A 25,346-nucleotide genomic window follows, 5' to 3' on the forward strand; every position below is an offset into this window, starting at 1 on the left:
TATAATATGTATAGTATCTAACTGTGTATTAAAAATCAATTTCTGATGAGCGTTTTTTTCCCAATTCTTTGAGCAGACAATAGCAATAATTTCCTAATACCCCTAGAACTAATTGCCCCAGAAGGAAAATTTTAGCGCATTTGCAATCAAAAGAAAATACTGAACAATTCTGAGAGATTTCATCAAATTTGGGTAGTAACTATGGGGATCATGGAGTCTGTCTTGCTGTATAGAAGTCACATGAGTTTGAATAAAGGTGAGAGAAAACTTCAGATGCAATTTTCTGAATGATACACGCATCTCTATTTGCTGTGAGAAAACTTCAATACAGCCAGAACGAGCTGCATAATTTTTCTCTGAAGGAATAACTGGTTGCCTCAGAGGCCCTCTGTTATTGTTCTTTTTTTTTAAAGCTTAAGAAGTGTGACTGGCAAACTTGCGCTGACGATTTCTGCGGACACTAGTGGATTCCAAATATATCACCAGTCTCGCAACTGCAGTGAGTGGTTGAATTAATTTATTTTCCTTGTTAGTCGCTGTCTTCATCTTCACTTTCTTCTTCAGCCTCTTCAAGCCACTGCACAAACTTGGCTGCCTGCACATGACAGAATGGGGTTCAAAAAAAAAAAAAAGGCACACTGACACATAATGCCAATGTGGTTGAATGCAGAATAACAGCACTTTGTTATCACTTCTCCTCACGAGGCAGTGCAACTAACAGAAAACTTTGTTAACAAGGGCTTGAAGAAACACGACAAAAAAGGAGTACCTGAAGGTTGAATTATCAAATTGTCTTCCAAAAGAAGCTTCAAAGACTCGTTAGCATCACATAGTAAAATTATTCGGCAAACAGCCTGGCACCAATCTACTCTTTTCGAGATGATAACTTATTTATTTTCGAGACTTGCTTATATACCTTATTTTCGAGATGTTAACTTGTTTAACCTAACTACATAACGGTGTGATACCAAGGATTTTTGTACTGATGTTAAATGCTTTAACATTTTGCAGAGGTCGGGAATGTCAAAACCAGAGGTATTCCAAAGTGTTACAAGCTATAGCGGCCTCTTTCATGCCACAACGCGGTAAAGAGGGGGAGGATCTCCTTCAGAAATGGCGGTGTAACAGGAAGCCTCACTACACAAACTATGAACAGCACATGATGAGTGCGGAGTTGCAGCAAACTAGGAGAATGCTGCTTGCTGGAACAATGAGGAGCCTTCAAAGAAATACCATATTTACTCGTGTAATGAATCCACTTTCAAATAAAGCCACGGCTCATTTTTGTCATTAAGAATTAAAAAAAAAAAAAACCTTTGTCATTAACGTGTTCCACAGTCTTGTCTGATCTTCACTGTCCGCAGCACGTTCCTTGGCAGCGCTCCAAGATAGATAACATCATAGTGTGTATATCTTTTGACAGCTCTTGCGGTGGGGGTGACGCTGTGTGTCTTTGACAGGAATGCTGGTGGTGGCTTGCTCTTGGCATACCGCCTGAACTGCTGCATGTCCAGTTGCACAAGCTCGATGTTCATTATGATCGAGCAAGCATGCCAGGATTGGAGCAGGCTTCATGAAACATATACATGATGACAGCAAAAAAAGTAACAGGACTGTACTTAGTTTCGCTTAAGGGCTTAATGGCGAAGGACTTTCCTCCTTTTCTTTCAGCTCTTCTTTTCTACCTCTATCTTGTGCTATTTTGTGCATTTGAGTGCTTGTTACAATTCAATTTTCTTCTTTCTTTTCTGTGGCTTTGTTGTCGGTGACATCGGCTGAACTGACTTACATGTGGCCCCTGGGGCTTTTTATAGGGACTAGGCGTAACTAGCCTGACGAGGAAATTATGTCAACATCAGAACCCAATGCGGCGTCTTGCAAATCTCGCCAATGCCAGATTTTCACCAAGAGTCTAAAGGCCTTCGCTATTTGAAGCAGATGAAGCTGAAGACTGGCGTCATGATTGCTACTGACTGCACGCACTTTTGTTAAAGGGTGATTTATGGATAGACGGAAGATGATGGACAGATATATATATATAAACTTTCGACTTTTGCATAGAAACTGTCAACCTTATTCGCCGCATTATAATTATAAACCTTCCCCTAAGCTATCTTTCTTGGGAAAAAAAAAATGTGGGTTCATTGTGAGAGCTCACCCGAAGACTCCGCAACAATGAAACTAACAAGCATCCAGTGACATAGACAGGAGTTCACCAGAGCCATGCTAGCAGTCAGTTATTAAAATTTCCGAATTAATATGGGTCAAATTAATGAGTTATTACTGTAATGGTAACAATAAGTAAAAGCTTGGCACACTTTATTAATATACATAACTTGGAACAAACAGAGATGTATTCAGATCCCACCGTAGATCTTGTAACTGATAAAGTACAATCTTTGTGATACGAATCCATTTTGTAGGAATTTCGGGATGATACCAATTCATGAAATTCCCGGGCCAGAGTGCATTGTGTACAATGTGTAGAATTTCGAATGTTCCGAACACTGTCGCGCCACACTATGGATGATATGAATGTGCCAACAGTGACAGCCATCTTGGACGCTACGCGCTGCCTGCACATAGTTGACTCTGTATGCACCGTGAGCAGTTGGTGGTCCATACTATGTCGCCACAGTCGCAACCGCTCGTTGGGCTGTACACGCAGGGAGCAGTAAGACATTGCTGATGTTGCGATCATCTTTTGCTGCACTGTATACGCCGCGAGTGGCGAGCTGCGGCTATGCAACCGTACATAAATCTCCTCAACCGTAAGCATTTCTGTTCGCATGCCTCTCTCACGCTTCTGAGTATGGACTTTTGTTTTTGTGACTCTGGTGAGGCTTGTATCACTAACATCCTACTATATTTTTTATAGAAAAAAAATAAAATAATAAAACTGTCAAGGAACGAGGAATACACGAAGAAAGGAAAGCTTGGGACACCAATATTAACGTAGCCGTAAAAATCACTTGACAAAACAAAAGGACCAACAGTTCCACTGGTCATCAGCTTCCCTCCAAACAGAGTTGCATTCGGTTAGAGGCTTCTTTCACTAACGTAAAATGTGCCATACAAGAGTTCGTCACAAGCCAACAAGTGTGGCAGAAAGGAGTGCCCACCGCCTTCCGAGCGAGCCCAGCTGGTCCGGGTGTGCTAGGGTCATGCTCCCGAAACCATCCGGTGATGGCCTCTTCGGACAGCAGCTCCTGGTCGTACATCCAGTTGAGAATGGGCCCAACAGCTGCAGAGTATTGCTCACGCACGGCCACGAACTCCTGCAAGCGGATGTGCAGCAAATGAGGAAACGAAAAGGACTCGTCGCGTGGCAGGTGCCAATCATTTCGACGCACAAATTGAAATGGCGACCAAACGGTGCCTTGCCAACTTCTTCAGCACCGTCTGAAATTCCGCGGTGCAGTTGACTTCCAGTATGAGAGGCACAGCTGTAGAAGACAGTCGGTTGCAAGGAGCATTTTTCACACATTTGGTTAGCCCCCCTATCCCTCTCATTAAGGGGTGATGCAGTCTTGAGATAATGAGAAATTGCCAAACATTTAATTTCAAAAAAAATGTTTATTTTATTAGCTTGTGCACCTCATAATGTGCTATGTCCCGAACATTAATGGCTGAAGTATACTGGAAGTGGCCTTAAATATATATATATATATATATATTTGACCGGCACTGCCTTTGTGTGTTAAGGGAAATGCTGTAACAATAAACATTTTGCTTTGTTGGGCCAAAAATTGGTTGCTGAAATACACTTGGAAGTAGCCTTTTTGTGTTTGTGACTGGCATTGGCTTCATGTGTCATGTCAAAGAAAATGCTGAAACAATGGACATTTTCACTCGCTCCGCTCTTCTAACTAAGCGAATAAATTGTGAAGCAGATTTCTCCACCATAAAATGCACCCCTGGAACCATTCTGCAGGTTAAGACAATCCATGTTTTTCACATTTTCTATTTTCAAATGTTTTGTACGGAATATTCTCCTCAGTTTAGGTCTAGGTATGGTTGCGTTGCGAAATTTAGAACTGAAAATCTGCGTCTCACAGGAAAAGTAACGCAAGGATGTCTTGGCCTGCAGCATGACAGTGGAAGCACAATGGGCAGTGACCCAGCCGTCCGCACACATCCTATAAACGCTGCACGCTCTTCACAAGAATCAAGAAATAAATCTTGAAATGTAACTAAGAAATTTTGCAAAAGCATTCATCATAATATTATTAATCATAATATTATTGCCAGTGAGGGCAAAATGTTTTGTGCAAATAGAAGAAATAACATTTTGCCGAAAGTCCCCTCTTAAACAATGCTCTGTTGGAATGTATAATAGATGAAAAGGTAAGTCGGTATCTTATTTTTTTATTAACAACCTCTAACTTAACATACATTTACTTAGCTCGCAAAGATTCGCTAAAACTCCCCAAAAGCAGCGTACTATTGCTCGCAAACTACTGCATCCTGGAGATGGCAAGGAACGATTACTCGTGCATTACTTAATGCAAGACCACTCCAGCTAGCTGCAAAAGTTAATTGCGAGTGCTTTGTAAAGACTTCCAATCTACCACTGGGGAGTATGGCGGGCCCCACCTCAGCTCTTAATAGCTTTGACGCAGACGTCCACCTCCCCTTCCCCCCCCCCCCCCCTTTTCTTTCTGTAATGAAAACATTCTTTTGCCAATCTTATACTTTATGTTCGTTTAAGCACACTGTGCTTTAGGTGGTGTGGGCTGGGCAACAATACTTTTATTTCTTTTTGATTGCCCAAACTAACTTCAGGTTCCCCTTTACTCTAACGATCAAGAAGGTAGAAAAATTTAAATAAGCCACAAAACACGAGCCAATGGTTTGTGTGACCCCCGAGCTATGCCGCAAATCAGTGACCATAGCACCCCACAGCCCTTGGCACCACTTATGGTGGACACCCTGCAAAACTCAAAGCAGGCGCAACGTGAGTCACAAGGATTCCTCATTGGAGAGAAACAGCCATGGACTCTCTATCAATGCTATAACAGAAGCAGGGGTGCTCCTCTTTGACTGTGTTCTTGGCTGCTACTCCCAAGTCGTGAGAAATTTTAATAATAACTAAGTGGCTGGTTTGTGTAAAAACGTTTGCTCGGCAAAATATACCTCCAGGGAAAGGCAAATTTTATCGCTCTGCTCCCCTTGGGAACTCGAGTATCTCGAAACATTTCTCTGCTTAAGCAACTTCCAAGTTGCAGGGAGCTGCTATACATCGCTGCACCAAATTAGAACAATAAAATAAAAAAAAAACAAAAAAACTTTGCCATCGACGGTATGTGGAGTCCTTGACATACATGACATTCTCACGAATTCCATATGCCAAGGAAACAGCTACTTTTGCAGCTAATAAATTGTGCACAGCTGCAGGTTAATTAAATGGGTAGAGATGCCAAACTTCTTTGTTTCAAATGTTGTGTGATCATTTCGGACGTGTGATACGTGCCCTAGGGTACTCATATATGCATGGCAGATAATTTATTATTGCATTATTTGCACAGAATGACTTCACTTTCAGTTTATGAACGCCAAACAATGCTATGATGTGTGAACCAAGGAAGAGGAGTAATCCTGGTCACATAGGTCTCGAAATTTGTGACATATGGCTTCCTGTGCCAACTGCTCTCCTATGTAACGAGCTCCTCTCGAAATACTGCCATACTTGGTCAGTACAATAATACGTTGAGACAAGCCGAGCATGTGAGACACGCCACTGAGTTCTAAAGAGAGCAGGTCACTTGGTCTGATCTCAGTCGGCAAACCGCATGTGGCAATGCGGTTTCTTTGCTGTACCTGGTTTTATCACACTACGCCTATGCTCATGAAGAAAGTCAAAAGCCACCGACACCAAGGAAGCACAGGGAAGTCTTTTTTTTGTTTTTGTTTGTTTTCAGTGTTGATCAATGCGAAACGGTAAGAAACAGTAATGTAATCATGGAGATAACTGATTAGAAAGTAGAAGAAAAAAAAACTACATACCACTAGTGGGATATTAACCTGCTGGCTGCGTGTGGTTGTTTGTTCTTCTACATTTTAATCAGTTACCTTCATGATTATGTGACTATTTCCTGCTCTTTAACACACAAAAAATAAAAGTACAATCTCGATTGCTTGCATAAGGTGTCGGTGGCTGTTGGCTCCTTGAGTATGTACTATCTCAATTTCTCTACACATTTTTGCTGCTATGCCGATACTTGGTGGATGTCCATGTCGGTGGCCCATAGCCAAGAGCACTTCAGTCGGCTAATTCCCTTGCAACACAATGGCAGCTCGAAGCCTGTCTGCATCAACCAAAGCCCGCTGCTCTCCTAGCTTCACCCCACCCTCAGCCGCACCAGAGGACTGCTATGTGAGCTGCATTCTACTTAGGTTAAACAACTCCACACCGTTTGCATTAGTTGCATGTTTACTTGCTTACACAGTGTGGGAACTAAGAAGTGCCAAAGATACAAGCATCAGCCTGGGGAACATTTCACAGCCAGGTTAAATAGGCCCGCGATTTCTCCCTCGTTTCTCTGATGTGCTTGATTTTAGAATTATTTTACCAGAATGCAAAAAAATGAGACGGGTTCAACGCTGCTGAATTGAATGCGAAGCGAAAGTATTAGCTGCGGGTGATTGAGAATTCTTCTTCCTCTCCTTCATTTTTGTCTTCCACGGTGCCACAGTGTCACGGTAACACGTTGCCAGGCTGAAAGCTTGAAAACCTCGCGCAGTGTAGCTTTCTCTACAAAACTCAAGAGACTTAAGCTTTGCCATTAAGGATATGACATGAGACAGTGCCAATGACTCTCACCTAATAGTAGCTCCCTTTGTGGATCCTCACTCGCGCACATGCAGTGTTTTTCTTGCTTAATCATCAGACACTTCATTTATATCTCTGTCACTCGTGTTCATTAGCAGTACAGTCATGAGCTACCACATTATGTGAGAGGCCACGCAACATAGATATAAAGCCCCGCTCTAACCAAGCTCTGTGAACGCACCTGTGTAGCCTATGGGTAGCATGCCTAACTCGCAATCTAATTGTCCGCAATCTAATCCCACCTCAACGCCATTGGCCTTGCGACGTCAGACAACCTGCCACAGGCAGGCCTGTGATTTTTCGCCCACAACGGCGACTGCAGTTTTTCTTGAGGATAGGGCTTTTAATGTCATCACATTATATTAATTAACACGGCTGTATATCGTGCCTCTTTCTTGACCCATGCTGCTGACTTCCTGGCTCCACAGACTGTGTTACGTTTAATAGTTAGCATTTTATGCTGCGTGAACAACCACGCACACAGGTATTTCTACTCCGACAGAACATATATACATATATATATATATTTTTTTTTACGATTATGTGCTGTGCTTGTTGTCATTGTATGACTGCTCGTTATAGATGCGGTTAGTAGCACTAGCTCTTATCAATCACTACATCACTAGTGCAACTCGATCAGCAACGTGCCTCTAAGTGGTACCTATATTTTCACTATTACACACCTGGTGTGAGTAGTCATGCTAGCGTGACAAGCAAACACTGCAACTTGGTTTGCCCTCATATGGAAGCAGTGAAAAGGCTATGAATAAAAAAACCTTTAGTTAATTAGCAGCCCTTCCCGCTCCAGCAGCACAGATGACAGTGACCATGACAGACACTGGAAACTGAAACACAACAAATGCAGCAACAACCACCCATGTTTGCAAATGAAAGAAAACAACAGGAGTGACAATAACGCATATTCACAAGCTGTATGCACCCTTCCCTTGCACATGTAATGTACATAATTTCCACCTAGCACTGACTGTTCCAGTTTGTATACTGGGTGTAAACTATCATTAAGAAATTAGAGTACAGCCAAAACACGATTTAATGAAACTCTGATTTAATGAAGATATCCCGATTCTCCCTAAGATGACCATACAGTCCAATGCTTTGACTAACTCGAGATAACGAAACCAATTTTGTGATCTGCCCCGATATAACGAACCTTTATTTAAAAAATTTTTTTTTAATAATGAAGGGGAAAAAATGTTACTTGGTCGATTTTGTTGATTTATTCCAGGATTGAAAATTTATTGACTGCAAGCCAACGGCAACCTGGGGTGTGCCTTCGTCCCATTGCGCCGCACAAAACGACATCTGTAATACTGAACTGAATTCACCAGATGGCAGTGAAGTCGTGGATACCATTTGCTGAGGCAGTTTGCCGGAACTAACGAGGAAACAAAAGGTGTGCTGGACGCACTTTAAAATTTAAGAAGAATCCATGTGGTCGCTGCTTGCAAAGTGCACGCAAACAACGATGACGATGACGACTTATTTGCTGGGAAATAAATTTGTATATACTGTCCCTTGACGCTGCTGTTGTTGAGGTAGCAATTTTTGTTGATTCATTTTGTACACTCAAGTGGTGCCGGTTGCTTCCGCGACCTGGTATTTCTTTTTGAGTGCAATTACACTTTGCCAATATGATGCTGCATACCGCTACACAATGTAATTGGTCATATCGAATTAAGTGACCGAGGAATGCCTCATTCAATTGAATGAAGTAATTCATGGTTCCTCTCAACTTCGTGAAATGAAGTTTTACCTGTACGCATTATTATTTGCTCTGTATCAAATCTATAGACCTTTGCATCGGGTGAGGAGGTTGTCGAAACGCTTCCTTTCTGGACTGTTGCAAACCGGTTCCATTGCAGCCTCCACCGTGTTGACGTCAGGCGCAGACAACAGCCCAGCGAGCAATATGGTGATGCCCAGGAGGCCCTTGTTGCAAAGGTCTATACTGGCTAGGCATTCCCCTCGAGTCTAAAGAAATGGAGATGCCCATGCAGTGTAGGTGTGCTGCCATGCTTTTCTCGAGAGTGCACAAACTGCGATGTGTCAAGAGAAAAACAGAGACCTCACCTCGATGCCCAAGAGGCAGTCCGCCATGGATTCACTGTCTCGAATGTAGTTGTGGAGCAGGGCGCGAAACTGGGCCAGGCACTTGCGCAGTTTGGTGCCGTATTCCGCTGCGCTGGGCTGCTGCACCACAGCCTCGCCACCTCCACTAGAGCCCAGCAGCAGCGGCATCTCGAGCACCACCCGAGTGACTACCGCTATCACCCCACGCATGGCAATGTTGTACGCGTACCTGCAGAGCCACTTCTCATCAAACTCTTCCCTTCACTCTAGCGCCACTCGAGCTGAAGGAATGCAAAATTCTATGACAGCTTCCAGCGACAAGCACTACAATCTTTGAGCCTCTCGTTAGCACACGCAGTTTCCCTGAGCTAAATGTCTACGTCTAAAGATTGCTGGTGGGCTGCCAGTTTCTACGGGCCAAACACTGCCTAGAAACACTGACACTTTGTGGCCATTATACTCGAGTCCAAACTGATATTACAGGAAGACCATTCCAGTTCCAGAAACCACGCAAAAACCCGCATATAATACAAGATTTTTTTTCCAGATTTTATCATGTCAGACTTCAGCCTCATATTATATGTGAATCCAAACAAATTTCAGCCTAAATGTGCAGTTCCGATCTTGTTATCAATGAGCACTACCACCATCAGGCTTCCAAGAGGAGGCGCTTCTAGCGGTTGCATCGGCTGACTGTTTCGATGGTTTCGGTTTCACCAAGCTGACCTCGCGATCCTTGCGACCGCGGCGCCCATGATACACATGCGACTGGAAGGAGGTCGATCGCACCTCACACGATGCAGGGATAGCGAAAGGATCACTCCGCATGTTGTGCGGGTCTCTCACGGGCCTCTCCGGCCACGCCCAACAGCCGAATCGTGGACGCTTGACCAGCATTCCCAAGGAGCGCGTCGGTCGCGCATTCGAAAAATGTGGGATACCGAACGCATTTAGAGGTATGGCAAAGACGTCTTTAGCAACAGACTCTCGGTAAAAGATACACTGGACGATGATGATCACGGAAACCCTGAGCACTTACGAAGTACAGATGCCACGTGCCTGCGGACGGTGCTAGATGCAAGGAGGCATGAGTGCGGCGCATGCTAGCCGGCAGCTCGTGCCGTCCCGTGTCCGAGTTGAAAGCGGCCGAATGGTTTTAGAACAAACTGAGGACCATGTGGCTTCCATGATTGCCGGGGAAAATATGAGCTGATCTTCTCACGGAGCATGAAATTCTCCGGTGTAGCATGTTGGCGCGAGAAGGGAAGTGAACCAGCACCGGGCGAGTGGTGCATGAAGGTGCGTGGCAATATATTCATGATACTCGGTGCGGGTTGGCATTGGACACAAAAGCGCAGAGCACATATGCTTCGCCGGGTAACCATGAACCGTAGTGCAAAAATATTTTACTGATTTTTCCTCGCTCATACTACAGTCGAACCCGGATACAGTCGAACCCGGATATATCGAACTCGAAGGGGATCGCGAAAAAGTTCGATATATCGATAATTCGATATACAGAAATTGGCTTGTGACGGCACTTACGATGCGAAAAAACGATACCGTATTTGCCGCGTAATCAACCCATTCGCATAATGAACCCACTCTCCACTTTTGCACCCGAGAATTTGAAAAAAAAAAAAAAAAGCATTAAGGCCAGCTCGCTCACATGCAAGCGATTGAGCGATCTCAGCGACGAGCGGCAGCGACAGAGCGAAAAATTTCCAACTTGTTGGAACTGCGTCCCGCTGGCCGCTCGAGCCACCGCGGCAGCTCGAAACAAGGTTTCTGTGTCGCTGCGGCAGAAAATCGCGAGTATTTTCGCTTGCATGTCGATGGCGCGCTTCACTCTGTTTCGGTCGTCGCATCCACAGCTCATTTCTTGGCAGCGTGCCAAGATGTTGCGCAGCGATAACGTCAGGGCGCGTTTATCTTTTTATAGCTCCTCCGGTGGCGGGGAGCGAACTTGGCAGAGTGCCCGCGATGGCTTGATTGCACAAGTCTGGTTCGATTTATTACGCCGCGCTTGGGGCGGGCGTCATGATCGCAGCAGCTGACGGCATGCTTCCGTTGATTCATACATGCAAAGATAAACGGCTCCCACCAAAAAAAAAAAAAAAGCCTGCCGCTTCTTAACGTCCGTAGCCGCCATATCTTGCGCTACGTCGCGCGTACAGCACAACGATAAGAAAGAATGACTGTCGCAAAAAAAAAAAAGAAAAGAAAAACAGAGAGCTGCCGCTTCTTAACATTCGCAGGCGCCATAGCCACGTCAGCCGCCGCGGGCAGAGGGTTCGCAACACACGCTGGAGAAAGCGTCCGACGTCTGTCTGAAAACGGGCTGAGCTGGCTTGGCGCATGCGTAGCGCGTGCTGAAGGAGAGAGATAGCTCGGCAAAAGAATGGACAGACCCACGCACATGGCTTGCAAACGTCATGTGTTGGCGCACGGGAAACGATAACTGCAGATGCGAGCGCCTTTGGGGAATGGGTGCGGCGCTGTCTAGAACTGTCCCCTCTCATTCCTTCCGCGCGTGGCTTGAAAACGTCACGCGGCAAACGGCCAAGGGTGATGCGATCGTCTTTGGGGAAGGCACACTTTCCAGTGCGTGGTGCGGAGTTCGATATATCGAACGACCGGTGAAATTGAGTTCGATATATGACGCGGCTTTCCTATAGTTTTACATGGGATTTTCAAGGGGATATTCCGTGAGTTTGATATAACCAAAATTCGATATATCCGGGTTCAATATAACCGGGTTCAACTGTATATGCAGATGAAAACTTTTTTTTTTTTTTTCTGTTTATGCTACCCCAGAATTACATTTCATATTTATGCGGGATCGTCTTATACACGGATTTTTATGGCTTCTTTTAAAATGCTGAACACACTGCAGGCATCATTTACAGTTTAAATTTTTTTGGACTTCAGCTGGCATAAATTTGTCTGGTGTTGTGGCCGATCTTGGTAATGTTTTTCATGCTCATGTACTACATCATCAACTTATGCAATTTTACTGAGAGTTAACTTCGCAGGCAACTGTATATCAACTACAGTTAAATCTCGATGTAACGAACTTCCATGTAGTGAATTCCTTTATATTACGAAGTTTTTCAATTCTCCAACGCTGCCCCCATTGAAGAGTATCTATTTCAAAACTCCATGTAACGAATATGTTGCGGTGGTTGACCTTGATATAATAAACTTGTGGCGCCGACTGTCTCCTAGCTAGGGCTGAATTACTAGAAATATGGCAGAAGCCCGCAAGTTTCCGGACGGTAAAACACGAACTGACATGAGAGAAACGTCTACGATAGCAACGAGCGATCGCAGCAGTCTCCGCTGCTTTCACTTTTGGAACGTGGCACTACGGTAGTTCACGCCAACATTCTTAGATAAGAGACTTATCTAAGAGCGCTGGTTCATGCTCAGAAGCAGCGAAAAATAACAACAAAGGAAAAAGACATGGGGTGAGCAACGTGCGTCCATCGCTGCCACACAGCTGGGCTCTCGGGCGTCAGCAGTTACAGTGAAGCACGCTGACCGGTTTCTTAGGGCTACTGTGGTAGACGAGATGGAACATGCTTGAAGGCGCAAGCACCTCCTCGCTAGGCAACGGCGTGAACTCGTGTGCTCTCCCCCAGACCGATTCCTCCACCACCCCTTTCCCCACTTCCTCATAGACGCGTCAAGCGAACCGCGGCGAAGGTAGAGGCTGCCACCGCAGTCTCACCATGCGCCCACGCGCTCTTAGCGCATTGCGAAACTTTTCACCGCTTCTATAAGTTCAAATAATTATGACTTACTACGAACATTTTCAAGGTGGTTTTCCTTACAATGAATTCTTAATCTGGTTTCCGTTATGCGCTCGGTATCTGGGTCTTCACGCGAAAACTGCATATAATAAAAACTTGGATGTAACGAAAAATTGCGGACATTTTACAAGCTTGTTACACACACATAGTCGGTATGGTAGTCGGTATGGTGTGCTTGCCTCTGCAATGATCTGATCACAAAATATTTTTGTGTAGCTATTGAAGATGACGCACTTTGTTCACCCGGAAGATGGTAGCATGGGTACTATAAGATCATTCTAGCAAGAATTTCTTTTAAAAATTGCCCATTGCAGGGTCAATTACAAAACTCCTCCTGTTTGAGCCACAATTACGGCTTGCTGCTTGTATGAATGAATTATACATAAATAAATGAGTATGTGTGAGTCTACTTGCCTCGAAGAGTTGATTTCAAGGATGAGGTTGTCACACTTGACATTCTCCTCAACTCCGCGCTGCAGGCTCTCCACCACCTCATTGTAGAACACTGCATGGCAAACCATGAAAGCCCACATTCACCTTGCAGCATCATTATCCTTTTACTTAAGATGACGATCCATTCAGGAACAGAATGGCCCAGATTGCAAATGCATCACTCATATTTGCCTTTAGAATTTTTCACTGTGCACACACATTTTCAATGCCTTTTCTTTCCCCTGTAATCTGATTCTTACTTTTCGTGCTGGTGTATTTTTTGCGCTGCATTACCTGTTACCATGTGCTTTTGCCCCGTTCTTCTTCAGAGGCCAGACTGTAAAGTACAATAAATGAGTATATGTGAGTGTAGGAAAATGCTGCAGAGTAGGCGGACGCATACTGGCGGGCCTCATTTCGCACGAACGGTGCTTCAATAACGGAGACGAGCATCAGTGCAGTGTTTGCCAAGACCTACGCAAAACGCCATCTCAAACTTCATGCAGAGGTGACAGCGCACGGTGAGTTCAGTTTCACGCGAAATCTCAGTGCAATACTCTTCTACATAAAAACCACTTCTCAAGCAAGCAGCTGTAGTCCCATCTTCGGAAAAAAAAATTGTGAACAGCCTAGCGGAAAGATTCACTGGAAAAGCAGTGGGTATTCACGTGATCGAAGAATGCGATTAAAAACTGACCTATCCTTGTGCACAACCTCTCTAGGTGGAATTTCAGTGCAGAATGGACGGAAATTTCAATTTAAAAGCCAAACGATTAGCGACTAGCAACTGCAGACTCATTCATTCCTATTTTCCCACTTGAAGAAGGAATATGAGTCCCCACAAATTGGATATAGCAAAGAAATAAACCAGCAAGCCAATTATGTCACAAGTTTCATTGTAGTCCATTTCTGTTCTCCCTTCCACGTCTCATCTAGATTGTACAGCCATTATCCACTGTATCAGCTAACTTGCAAAAAAAAAAAAAAAAAAGAATTACAGGTGGCTTTAAATATATCAAACTTATAGGGGATGGTGAAATCTGTTGTCAGAGGAGTTCAGTATCACCATGAATTCTTTGTATCCGTGCCTCGTGCATCGATGCAACCTCCACAGCAACCTTCACTGCCCTTCCGCGTTCAATAAATTAAAAGCAGTAGGAAGATACTGACGCTTTGTGTCATCGACAGGTGATGTTGTGCCATCAGTGGAGACGTCCTCCTCCTCCGGTGCACTGTCCTCGTCCTCCGAAGGCGGAGGCGGCTGCCCCCAGACGTCCTCAATCATGACCTCTTCGTTGTCCTCATCTTCCTCGTCCTGGTCCAGGCGACATAGGAAGCCGCGTCCTTCCTTGCCCACCAGGGCTGGGTCGCACTCTGCACAGACACCGTTGCCATCATCATCACAAGCACCAACAGCATCATAACCACATCCACTGAGGGTGAAAGTGCTCATTTATTCACACATTGAAAGTGTAACTTAGACACAAAATTTATGCTTTTATTGCTTTTTGTGTTCATTGCACAAAATGCTTTAGTGCCTATGCTGCCCTTAGAAGGCATTTGTACATTTAACAGTCCCCCCCCCCCTTCCCCCCCCCCCCCCCCCCCCCCCCATCCTCCTTTATTCAACTTTTTTTCTTCAACTGACTTTTTTTTCTCCATTTCAGAATGCCTCCTGATTTTTTGGAAGCTGGATTCACACGACGGAACAAATCGCGAAGCACTCTCACGAGCACTCTCAGCTTGCAACTGTGCAACACCAAATGCGTGAGTTTGGTGGCTGCATAGGGCAGTCGCTTCAATGTATTTGTCACTTTCCTCTAGCGTTTAGTGTGCTTACAGTTATGCTGTAAAGGCTTCAGCATTTGACATGTACCAGAGGCATAGCGGCAGCAGTCTGAGTAGTCTTCTTCCAAGGGTTGAAAGCAGCATGTTTATGCAGCCCTCATAGAGTAAGCGCAATCGCATGCACTGCAGAGAACTGCCTGCATGCTATATCACATCGAGCGGGACAGTCAGCATAGCAATACTGTGGTGACTGCACTAAAATGGTGCAGCAGCATAGCTGCAGGCCCGCCACAGGCCGCGGCACATCCACCCAGCGTAAACAACGCAGGCTACTCCGGACAATGGCACGCCCGCACGAGGCTCTCCACTCGCACAGTGCTCTGGGAGCAAGAGTACATTCACCCTGTCATCTGCTATTATCCCCTGCCATGTGAATGCTCTCTGCAGATGGGCGGACTGCAGATCAAAGGTCACATGACCAAATGCTTCGCGATTCGGTTCTTCGTTATGTGAACACACCTTACCTGTGATGAACTTTTTCAAAGTAGAAAGAAATGTACATGCAAAAAAAAATAAAAAGACAAATAATATGAGACATTGCTATCCACATAGGTAATGCGAATGCAGCCTGGTGCTTTGAATTTGCCCACTACCAAACAGACATTGCGGCAAATCATATTGAATGACTGCGAAGCCAAATGGTGCCTGCTGTGAGCGACAATGAACTTGACTGAAGTCCAGTAGTGACAGAACTGTGGAAAGCGAAGCTGGGCTACAGTTTAGCAGACATGGCACGTGGTTGGAAAGTGGGTCGAAAAAGCACCGGCTGCACACGCCCTTTCCCTAAATGCCAACCTCATGGCCTGTAGATATGGAGAGATGATGCACAACTCATCTAATGAAAAACAGCAGTGCGCACAGTGTTTCCCATGCTTTCAACAATGCAGACTTACCTTCAACATTTGCAGGCTCATCTTCAAAGCCATCCGTGTCGGGCGTTGACTGTAGCAAGGTGCCTTTCTTGAGGTGGATGTCAGGCCCCACAACTACCTGCAGAGCACACAGTGGAGGAGATAAGCTTACAGACGCAGACAGTGTCTAGGACAAAAAGAAGAGATATATACTTAAACCTCCATGTAAAGCACCTCAATGTAGTAAATTTCTCAATATTTATGAAATTTTTCAATTCTCCAAAATCTACCCCTTCGAAATGCGTGTATGTATGTGAAAACTCCACGTAACGAACATGTCACAGCGGTTGACCTCGATATAAACAAACTCGTGGTGCAGACTGGCTTTTAGCTAGAGATGAATTATTGAAAATTTCATAGTACTCCACAAGTTTTGTGATCATAAAGCACGAAATATAGCAGTCTCCCCAGTTTTCGCTTTCAGAATGTGGCACTACAAAAAGCGTAAAAAAATAAAAAATAAAAATAAAAAAAAGGAAGAAAAAACTCCAATACACAAGGCAAGCTGTGTGCACCCATCACCGCCCTGCAGTTGGTGTTAAAATTCTGGCACTGATAGCTCTCGTGCATTGATAGGGAGAGGAGCGGAAAGTGATAACCATGCGAGGTGAAAAGAGTAGGTTTCATGAGGGCAACGAGAGAGGGTGAGAGGGAAAGTGCGTGCATGCGCTGTCTTGCTCAGCACACGCTCTGTAACCTTATTTTCCCCTCTTCCCTGTCCCTCTTGTAGACGCGTCATACAATCCGTGGCAGAGGGGAGGCTGCTGACACAGTCACGCCATGCTCTCAGCGTGATCTCAAGATGTTTCACCACTTCTATGACTTTGAGTAATCATGATTTACTGTAAACACTTTTAAGGCGAATTTCCTTGCATTAAAATTTTTAATCTGGTTTCCCTTCCGCACTTTCATTTCGAGTCTTCATGCAAAAACTGCTTATATGGAAAACCTGGATCTAACAAAAAATCACGGACATTTTACAATTTTACTATAGCCAGGTTTAACTGTATGCTGTGGGGACTCTTTCAATAACTCACTGCCCTATTAACAAAAAGCACTCAAACAGCAACGCTGACACATCGGTGTCATGGTTGTTCATTTTCTTATAAATATGGATAAATTCTGATACACATTTCTCTGGTAGGTGCGTGGTGGCTGTAAGTAATTCTGGGTACGCTGTGAGTAAATAGGAACCACAGTCTCAGGAAGCTTCATCCAATTTTGTGATGATGAAACCGTGCATGCAGAAGAGTCACAATGTCAATGCAAAAAGCGAAGAAAACTTCGAACGACAGCATACAGCACTCGCCTAACAGTGAAGAGCCGACACAGAAATTTCAGTTTTCTTTAATGACAGCTACACTTCAAAGAGTACGGAGTTCATTTTAAAGCTGGCTTTGAGAATATGAACACCACGCACTGAAATTTGTTGTCCCTTGCTTAGTTTTCATGCTTAGTCGAGCCTGGATATAGTACATACCAAATTCAAACAAGATCGGAATGGTTCTACATGTAAAAAAATGGAAAGTGACATGTTTCTTGCTGCAAAGTGTCACCTGCCGGTATCGACAGGCTTAACCTGCTTTGTGCTTGAAGCCACAAAGTGCCTTGCACTATTACCAGTAAGCTATAAGCAAAATAATCACTCGTTAAATTAGAGTAGTGTTGGTTTCAGCAATGCACACGACTGCGAAGCGAGAGAAGTTTCCCAGGCGCGCATGCGGGATGCAATGGAACCCACCCCAAATGACAGCACGCATCCAGGTGAAATGGTGACATTCCTCTTCACCAATACTCCCGTGGCCAACAAGCACTGCTGCAGGCGGCAGCCATCTTCAACGACTACGCTGTCCCACAGGTAGGCATTGCGGAGCTCCACATTCTGCCCTGGTTGCCACACAACGTAACACACACACACCGTTACGGAACAAGGGGTCAACAACCACAACAAACAAGAAACGAGATTGCATGTTAGAGCAAACTTCACTCCGAGTGAAAGAAAAAATTTGGCCAACGAAACACCGCTTACGTGCACGGACACGAAAGTGCTATAGTCTCACGGATGAAATGTTCCGAGTGATGTTTCCAGCATAGTATTACATGTCGTTGGTTTGAATCGCTGTTGCTAGCTAGCCTCCAACTTGAATCGCACGTCACACGTCGCACGTCGCAATGAGAAACTGTGTGACACCATGCGGAACGTTGTACGACAAATGGTTGTGTCACAATTTTGATGTGAAAGGCGGGTAGACTGGCACCACAGGAGGTCGGCCAGTGGGGAGTATATTCTATTTTGAATCGGTGACCGGTGTACTGCACATAAGAAAAAAAGTGGTGCATCCATCAAAACCAGAACCATTTTCGTGTTTTCCTCAAGGAATGAGCAACACTTCAATCAAAATAGTTGCTCTTTTGGGAACATTTTTCTTGATGATGAGGCAGCAAAGAGGCTGCATCGCCAACGAGGAGACTGCCACGTGCGAAATGCTCGAGTAAGGGAAATTATTCCAAAATATTTTTTTCCGCAATTTACACAAAAAAACTCATGTGAGTTCACTAAACTCCTGACTTGACCTAAATGTTCACTGTTTTAACAAAAAGAGAATATGTGCTGCTCTCAATGCAATAAATCAATCCCAGAGTCCAGTATGCTGGCCACTGTTTTCCTGTGGTTGTCTTCATTATTTCAAGGCGAAAGCCTGTCTAGGCTCATGGAACGAAATCCCGTGCGCGAAATTTGTGTGCGAGATCTGTCATATTTTGCAAGATTCTGCGAGATGTATTCTCGTCTAGCGCTCCTGGCATCTGCGATCCCACACTTGAATGTGCGCCAAGGGACGCCACGCGACAGGAGCGATGGCGTACCATCCAAACGCACACTTGTCGGAGAAAGTATGACAGATACTGTGCCTTTCCTTTACCATAAACCAATTATAGCTATATGTAGTACTGCAACGAACGCCGATAAGAGGCAAATGACGTGAGGCAAATAGGAGAGGAAGGGTAGGCTTTTGCTGTCCTCCTTTTATGAAACATTTAAGAGATCATCTAATTTTCTTCAACCGCTTTTTAACCAGGACAAAACAGTAAAGCTTTTTTTTTCCACCTTACAAAAAGTAAGGCTGGAAGGGAATATGTAGACGAAAAACATGTATAGGATTGCCTGAAGAGGTGGTGGTCTCAGTCATGGATATGTCTGGACGCATCTAGTGATGCGCTGTGGATGCTTGACCAGCTGTGTGCGTCATACCGCGTGTGTTCAATGACATCGCCATTTTTCTTGCTATTGCTGGGATTTTTATGATAATCTCATGAGCACAAACGTTACCGCCAGATTTTTCCCGATAGGACATATAATGTTTTCGCATTAAAAACATATTTTATGCGGTAACTATGGCACACAGCATATTGGAGCAGAAGGCAAGCAGCATTAGCATTATATTGTTACCTGGAAACGCGGTACCAAAGTGATGTGCTCACTGACGAAGACGACGACGACAAAGCGTTGAGAAAGAGGACGACGCACACAGAGTGGACACTGCACGGCTACTGAAGTCTCAGCGCCGAGTTCAGCCCATCGCAGTGCTGTTACATTAAGTGCATCCCCGTAACATCTTGGTGGAGGTCGCGGGTTCGACACAATCTGACGCTGGATCTCCGCAGTGGCCGTCACCTCGGAACCGTCACGATGACAACCGACGCGGCTCCATCTACCTCCGCAACCCCAACTGTCGTCGTAGCCCACCCCCGTGACCCTGGCTCATTCTGCGGTACAGATGAGGTCGACGTCGAGGACTGGCTTTCGCTTTATGAGCGTGTTAGCCAGCACAACAGGTGGGACGCCACGCTGATGCTGGCCAATGTCATCTTCTACCTTACTGGCACGGCACGCGTTTGGTTCGAAACGCATGAAGCAGAAATACCCTCCTGGGATATTTGCAAACAAAAACTCCGTGACCTGTTCGGAAAACCGGTTGGCCGTCAACTCGCCGCTAAGAGGGACCTCGCCAAACGTGCCCAGACATCTACCGAGCCTTATATTACGTATATACAAGACGTTCTGGCCCTCTGCCGAAAAGTTGATAAAGACATGCCAGAACCTGATAAGGTGGGGCACATCCTGAAAGGCATAGCCGACGATGCCTTCAATCTTCTACTCTGTCGGGACTGCACTACGGTTGACTCCGTTTTGCAGGTTTGTCGACATTTCGAGCAGGCCAAACACAGACGCATTGCACATCGCTTCGATCGGCTCCCCAACACTGCCCCTACCTCCACGTGCGAGGATCTGCCGACCCTAAGGCAACCTTCCAACACTGAAAATGTGACACGCATTGTGCGTCGTGAACTAGAAGCGCTCGCCCCTGCTGCATCCAACCCGCCCTCCTCGGACAGCAACCTAGCGACGATATCTCTCATTCAAGCCGTCGTTCGTCAAGAGGTTGCCAACTTGGGCGTCCCCTGTAGCCACACCGTAGAACAACACAGTTCGAGCTCTGTCCCTCCCATGGTCGCCACCGCTACACCCCGCAACACCTACGCGCCGCGCTACCGATACCACAATCCTGATGAGTGGCGCACCCCTGACGACAGGCCTATCTGTTTCACGTGCTCGCGTATTGGCCACATCGCTCGCCACTGCCGCAGCCGCTGGACATCACCACCTCGACGTTTTCCTTACGTTGACCGCTACTCCAATTACGGTCACCCCCGTTTCACGCCTCGTTATGAGCCGCCCCGCACCGATACTACTCCGCCTCCTCCTGTGTCCAGTCGGTCTCTTTCCCCGCCAGCCCGCCGTTCCCGTTCACCTCTTCCTGGCCGCAGTTCCTCGCCGTCCTCTGCCGGCCGCTTCACGGGAAACTAGCCAATGCAGCTCCCGGAGGTGACGCTGCATTGGTACCCCGACCTGGAAATCCTCTACTGCCCATTTCTTCGCCCTGTAACCTCCTGTCCCTGTTCGTGGATGGTGTTCCCGTCTCTGCCCTCATTGACACTGGTGCCCAAGTTTCGATCATGAGCTCATCGTTTTGCCGCCGCCTCAAGAAAGTACAGACCCCCGCCGCTTCGCCCACCGTTCGTGTTGACGATGGCAGTACTGCTGCCGTCACTGGGCAGTGCACTGCCCGAGTCACCCTTGCCGGTCATCACATCCCTGTTTTGTTCACTGTCCTCAACCAGTGCCCTCACAATGTGATCCTCGGCCTTGACTTTTTAACGGCCCACTCTGCCCTTATCGACTGCTCCAGCGGCCTTCTTCGTTTGGACCTACCTGTCTGCTCAGAACATCCTCCATCTGCACCCCGCCTTCGCTCCACTGAGTTCGCTCGCCTGCCCCCTGACTCTGCTGTTTACCTACCTCTGTCACCTTTCCCGCCTGTGCCTGACGGTGACTATCTTGCTTGCCCTATCACCGAAGTCTTTCTTGACCGCAACGTCGTTCTTCCTCATCTCATCGTACGCGTTACACAGAACAGCACCTACCTTCCTATCCTGAACTTCAGTCTGTCACCCCAAGTTCTTCCCGAAGGAATATCCCTTGCTACCTTGTCCCCTCTCACAGACTGCACCATTTGTGCACTCACTCCTGGTCCACATTCAAGCGTCCTTCTAACACCCATACTCTCCACCACAATTACCGACCCTATTTCCGCAATGATTGCCTCTGACCTCAGCCCCGAACACGCTCAGGACCTGCGCAATCTTTTGTTATCCTTCTCCGACATTTTTGACTTTGCTGCCGGTTCTCTGGGCCAAACATCAATTGTGACTCACCGCATTGACACCCGCGATGCAAAGCCTGTACATCGGAGGCCTTATCGTGTGTCCCTTTCTGAGCGCCAAGTCATCCAGCAGGAGGTCGACAAGATGTTGGGCAACGATATCATCGAACCTTCGAACAGCCCCTGGGCATCTCCTGTCGTGCTCGTTAGAAAGAAAGACGACAGTTGGCGCTTTTGTGCCGACTATCGACATCTGAACAAGATTACAAGGAAAGATGTTTACCCGCTGCCGCGAATAGACGATGCCTTGGACTGTTTACATGGAGCCCGCTACTTTTCCTCCATCGACCTTCGTAGCGGCTACTGGCAGATCTCTGTTGACGAACAAGACCGCGAGAAGACAGCTTTTGTCACACCCGATGGACTTTACCAATTTAAGGTTATGCCTTTTGGACTTTGCAACGCCCCTGCTACGTTTGAACGCATGATGGACTCCTTACTCCGCGGCTTCAAATGGACGACTTGTCTATGTTACTTGGATGACGTGATTGTCTTCTCGCCCTCGTTCGAAAGCCATCTTAGTCGCCTTTCTTCCATCTTGGCACTTTTCCGCCGTGCCGGACTTCAACTGAACTCAAAGAAGTGCAGTTTTGGTCGCCGCGAACTTAAAGTGCTTGGCCATTTGGTGAATGCCACCGGCGTGCAACCCGATCCCGACAAAGTTCGCGCTGTCAGTGCGTTTCCATGTCCCCGTTCACCCCGTGATGTCCGCAGCTTTATAGGACTGTGTTCTTATTTTCGCCGGTTTGTCCCAAACTTTGCCGCTGTTGCTCGTCCTCTCACCAACCTGCTGAAAAAAGGCGTTTCTTTCTCATGGGAACCAGAACAGGCTAACGCATTCTCCACCCTCATCACTATTCTCACCAATCCGCCTGTGTTGGCCCATTTCAACCCGTCTGCCCCGACGGAACTTCGCACCGACGCCAGTGGCCACGGGATTGGTGCCATTCTTGCACAGCGTCAACGCGGCCAACATTGCGTTATTGCCTACGCCAGTCGTCTCCTGTCATCAGCAGAACAGAACTATTCTATTACGGAACGGGAGTGCCTGGCTCTCGTTTGGGCCGTTGGAAAATTCAGACCCTATTTGTTTGGCCGACCCTTCACTGTAATTACCGATCACCACGCCTTATGTTGGCTCTCTTCCCTGAAGGATCCTGCTGGCCGCCTCGGCCGCTGGGCACTGCGCTTGCAGGAGTATACCTTTTCCGTTGTATACAAATCCGGTCGGCTTCACCAGGATGCAGACTGTCTGTCCCGTTATCCCGTCGATCCCCCTTCCTCTACTGACCATGAGTCGGACCCCTGGGTCTTCTCTATATCGGACTTTTCCCACATAGCCGACGAACAACGGTTGGACCCAACCCTCAGTTCTCTTATCGACCGCCTCCGCACACACAGCCGTGACTCTTCCCTCGCCCTGTTCTTCCTTCATGGGAATACGCTATATCGCCGCAACATGCGACCTGATGGTGCTGAGCACTTGCTGGTCGTTCCCCAACACCTACGCTCCGCCGTTCTCGAACAAATGCACGACGCTCCTACAGCTGGTCATCTTGGCCTCTCACGCACATACGACCGCGTGCGCCGGCGTTTCTTCTGGCCTGGACTCTACCGCTCTGTCCAACGTTATGTAGCCGCTTACGACCTCTGTCAACGCCGGAAGAAACCCCCTGTGCTACCACCTGGACACCTGCAGCCGATTGCTATCCCGACTGAGCCATTTTCTCGTGTTGGCCTTGACCTCCTAGGGCCCTTCCCCGAGTCCTTGTCGGGAAACAAATGGATCGCTGTGGCCACCGATTATGCCACGCGGTACGTGATCACTCGCGCCATTCCAACCAGCTGCGCCACAGACGTTGCTGACTTCCTTTTGTACGACGTCATACTACACCATGGTGCTCCCCGTCAACTCCTTACTGACCGTGGCCGCTGTTTCCTTTCCCGAGTTGTTGAGGAAATACTTCGTTCTTGCTCCGTTCGGCACAAGTTCACCACTGCGTATCACCCTCAGACGAACGGCCTTACGGAGCGTCTTAACCGCACACTCACCGACATGCTCGCAATGTACGTATCCGACAGTCATCGCGACTGGGATATTAGTCTGCCATTTGTCACCTTTGCATATAACTCTTCGCGTCATGACACTGCTGGGTACTCTCCATTCTATCTTCTCTTTGAAGAGACCCCTTACTGCCCTTCGACACTTTGCTCTCCGCCGCTAGCCCCGTCACAACCTATGCCCGCGATACCATCGCCCGAGCCGACGCTGCTCGCCAGATTGCTCGTCAGAATCTCACCATGTCTCAAGAAACTCAAAAACGCCGCTACAACGCTCACCACCGCGATGTGCACTACCCTCCCGGATCTCTGGTGTTGCTCTGGCTTCCGTGCCGTCGTGTGGGGTTGTGTCAAAAACTTCTGCCCCACTACACAGGTCCTTACCGTGTACTACGCCCAGTGACCGACGTTACCTATGAGATTTCACCGCTCCACCCAAAGTCACCGACTGCTACACCCACTTCCGAAATCGTACATGTCGCCCGCCTAAAGCCATATTACTCCCCCTCCACATCGCACGCGTAATACGCACCGGGACGTTGCTTTTTGCCGAGGGGGGTAGTGTTACCTGGAAACGCGGTACCAAAGTGATGTGCTCACTGACGAAGACGACGACGACAAAGCGTTGAGAAAGAGGACGACGCACACAGAGTGGACACTGCACGGCTACTGAAGTCTCAGCGCCGAGTTCAGCCCATCGCAGTGCTGTTACATTAAGTGCATCCCCGTAACAATATTTTGCCAGAAAGATGATTGATGTAGTTCGAACCAAAGAATTGCGCCAGCAGTCTCAGGAAGATGAAATTTGCTGATGCCCTGTACTGGTGGAATGTACAGTGAAATCTTGTTACTATGAACACCACATTAACGAATTTTTTAATAATCAGATTTGCTATGTTTTCAATGTAAAAATATTTCAGAATTACGAATTTCAAAATTACAAACATATTTTATTTTTTCTTCTATAATTTTGGAACATCAGTATTACGAATTCAGTGAAAATTAACAGCGCTGTAGCTTGCAACTCTTGCGTGAAACAGAAACCGCCGTTTCTGTGTGTATGGTCAGTGGGCTGTAGCTATCACCATCAGCACATCTAGTACCAGCTCCTAGCGCCACCACGAAGCTATGGTTTATTACGCAGTAGTCAGCAGGCCTAGCCGCCTGCGCTTTTTTCTTGTGTGTCGTACACGACGGTAGTTTGTGCATTCGAGCGTGCTGGAAGATTTTTTTTTTTTATGCGGTGGATTAACTTATTGCGAAGTTTGTGCGAGAGCGATGATATTAGCCAGCGAAATGCCAAGAAGACATGAACGCAGCCGCTTTCACTGCAAGAAATCGACGCAGGGAAAAAGAGATTCGGCCTCTACAGACAGGCAGCATTGCTCCATTGACTGCCGCAATCATTTTGAAAGACCGAGACAAGATTTTCAAACTTCAGGGAAAATTGAATATAAGGTCATATCGAACTCTTATGTTCTTATTGCTTATTTTTTGCACATGGACAAAGTCCATACTTTCATCGCTCGGTGCAATCACGCATGCGACGATGTGTTCCGCAAAGTGGAAGGTG

General features: G+C 46.6%; 1 protein-coding gene across 2 annotated transcripts in view; it reads right to left on the reverse strand.

The window, feature by feature from the left end:
• Positions 1 to 443: 443 nt before the first annotated feature.
• Positions 444 to 25,346, reverse strand: part of LOC146200240 (translation initiation factor eIF2B subunit epsilon-like) — a 68,623-nt gene continuing 43,720 nt past the window's right edge. For both annotated transcript variants that reach the window (XM_084595429.1, XM_084595430.1), the window contains exons 9-15: positions 17,671 to 17,816; positions 15,912 to 16,008; positions 14,341 to 14,544; positions 13,153 to 13,243; positions 8,924 to 9,152; positions 3,123 to 3,278; positions 444 to 595 (exon numbers count right to left, since the gene is read on the reverse strand). In XM_084595429.1, the coding sequence (XP_084451555.1) occupies positions 530 to 595; positions 3,123 to 3,278; positions 8,924 to 9,152; positions 13,153 to 13,243; positions 14,341 to 14,544; positions 15,912 to 16,008; positions 17,671 to 17,816 (989 nt within the window). In that variant the 3' untranslated portion in view covers positions 444 to 529. The remainder of the gene's footprint in view (positions 596 to 3,122; positions 3,279 to 8,923; positions 9,153 to 13,152; positions 13,244 to 14,340; positions 14,545 to 15,911; positions 16,009 to 17,670; positions 17,817 to 25,346) is intronic.

This window comes from Amblyomma maculatum, chromosome 2 (genome assembly GCF_055883805.1).
Source record: "Amblyomma maculatum isolate TAMU_Amacu chromosome 2, ASM5588380v1, whole genome shotgun sequence".
In the NCBI taxonomy this organism is placed as follows: Eukaryota; Metazoa; Arthropoda; class Arachnida; order Ixodida; family Ixodidae; genus Amblyomma; species Amblyomma maculatum.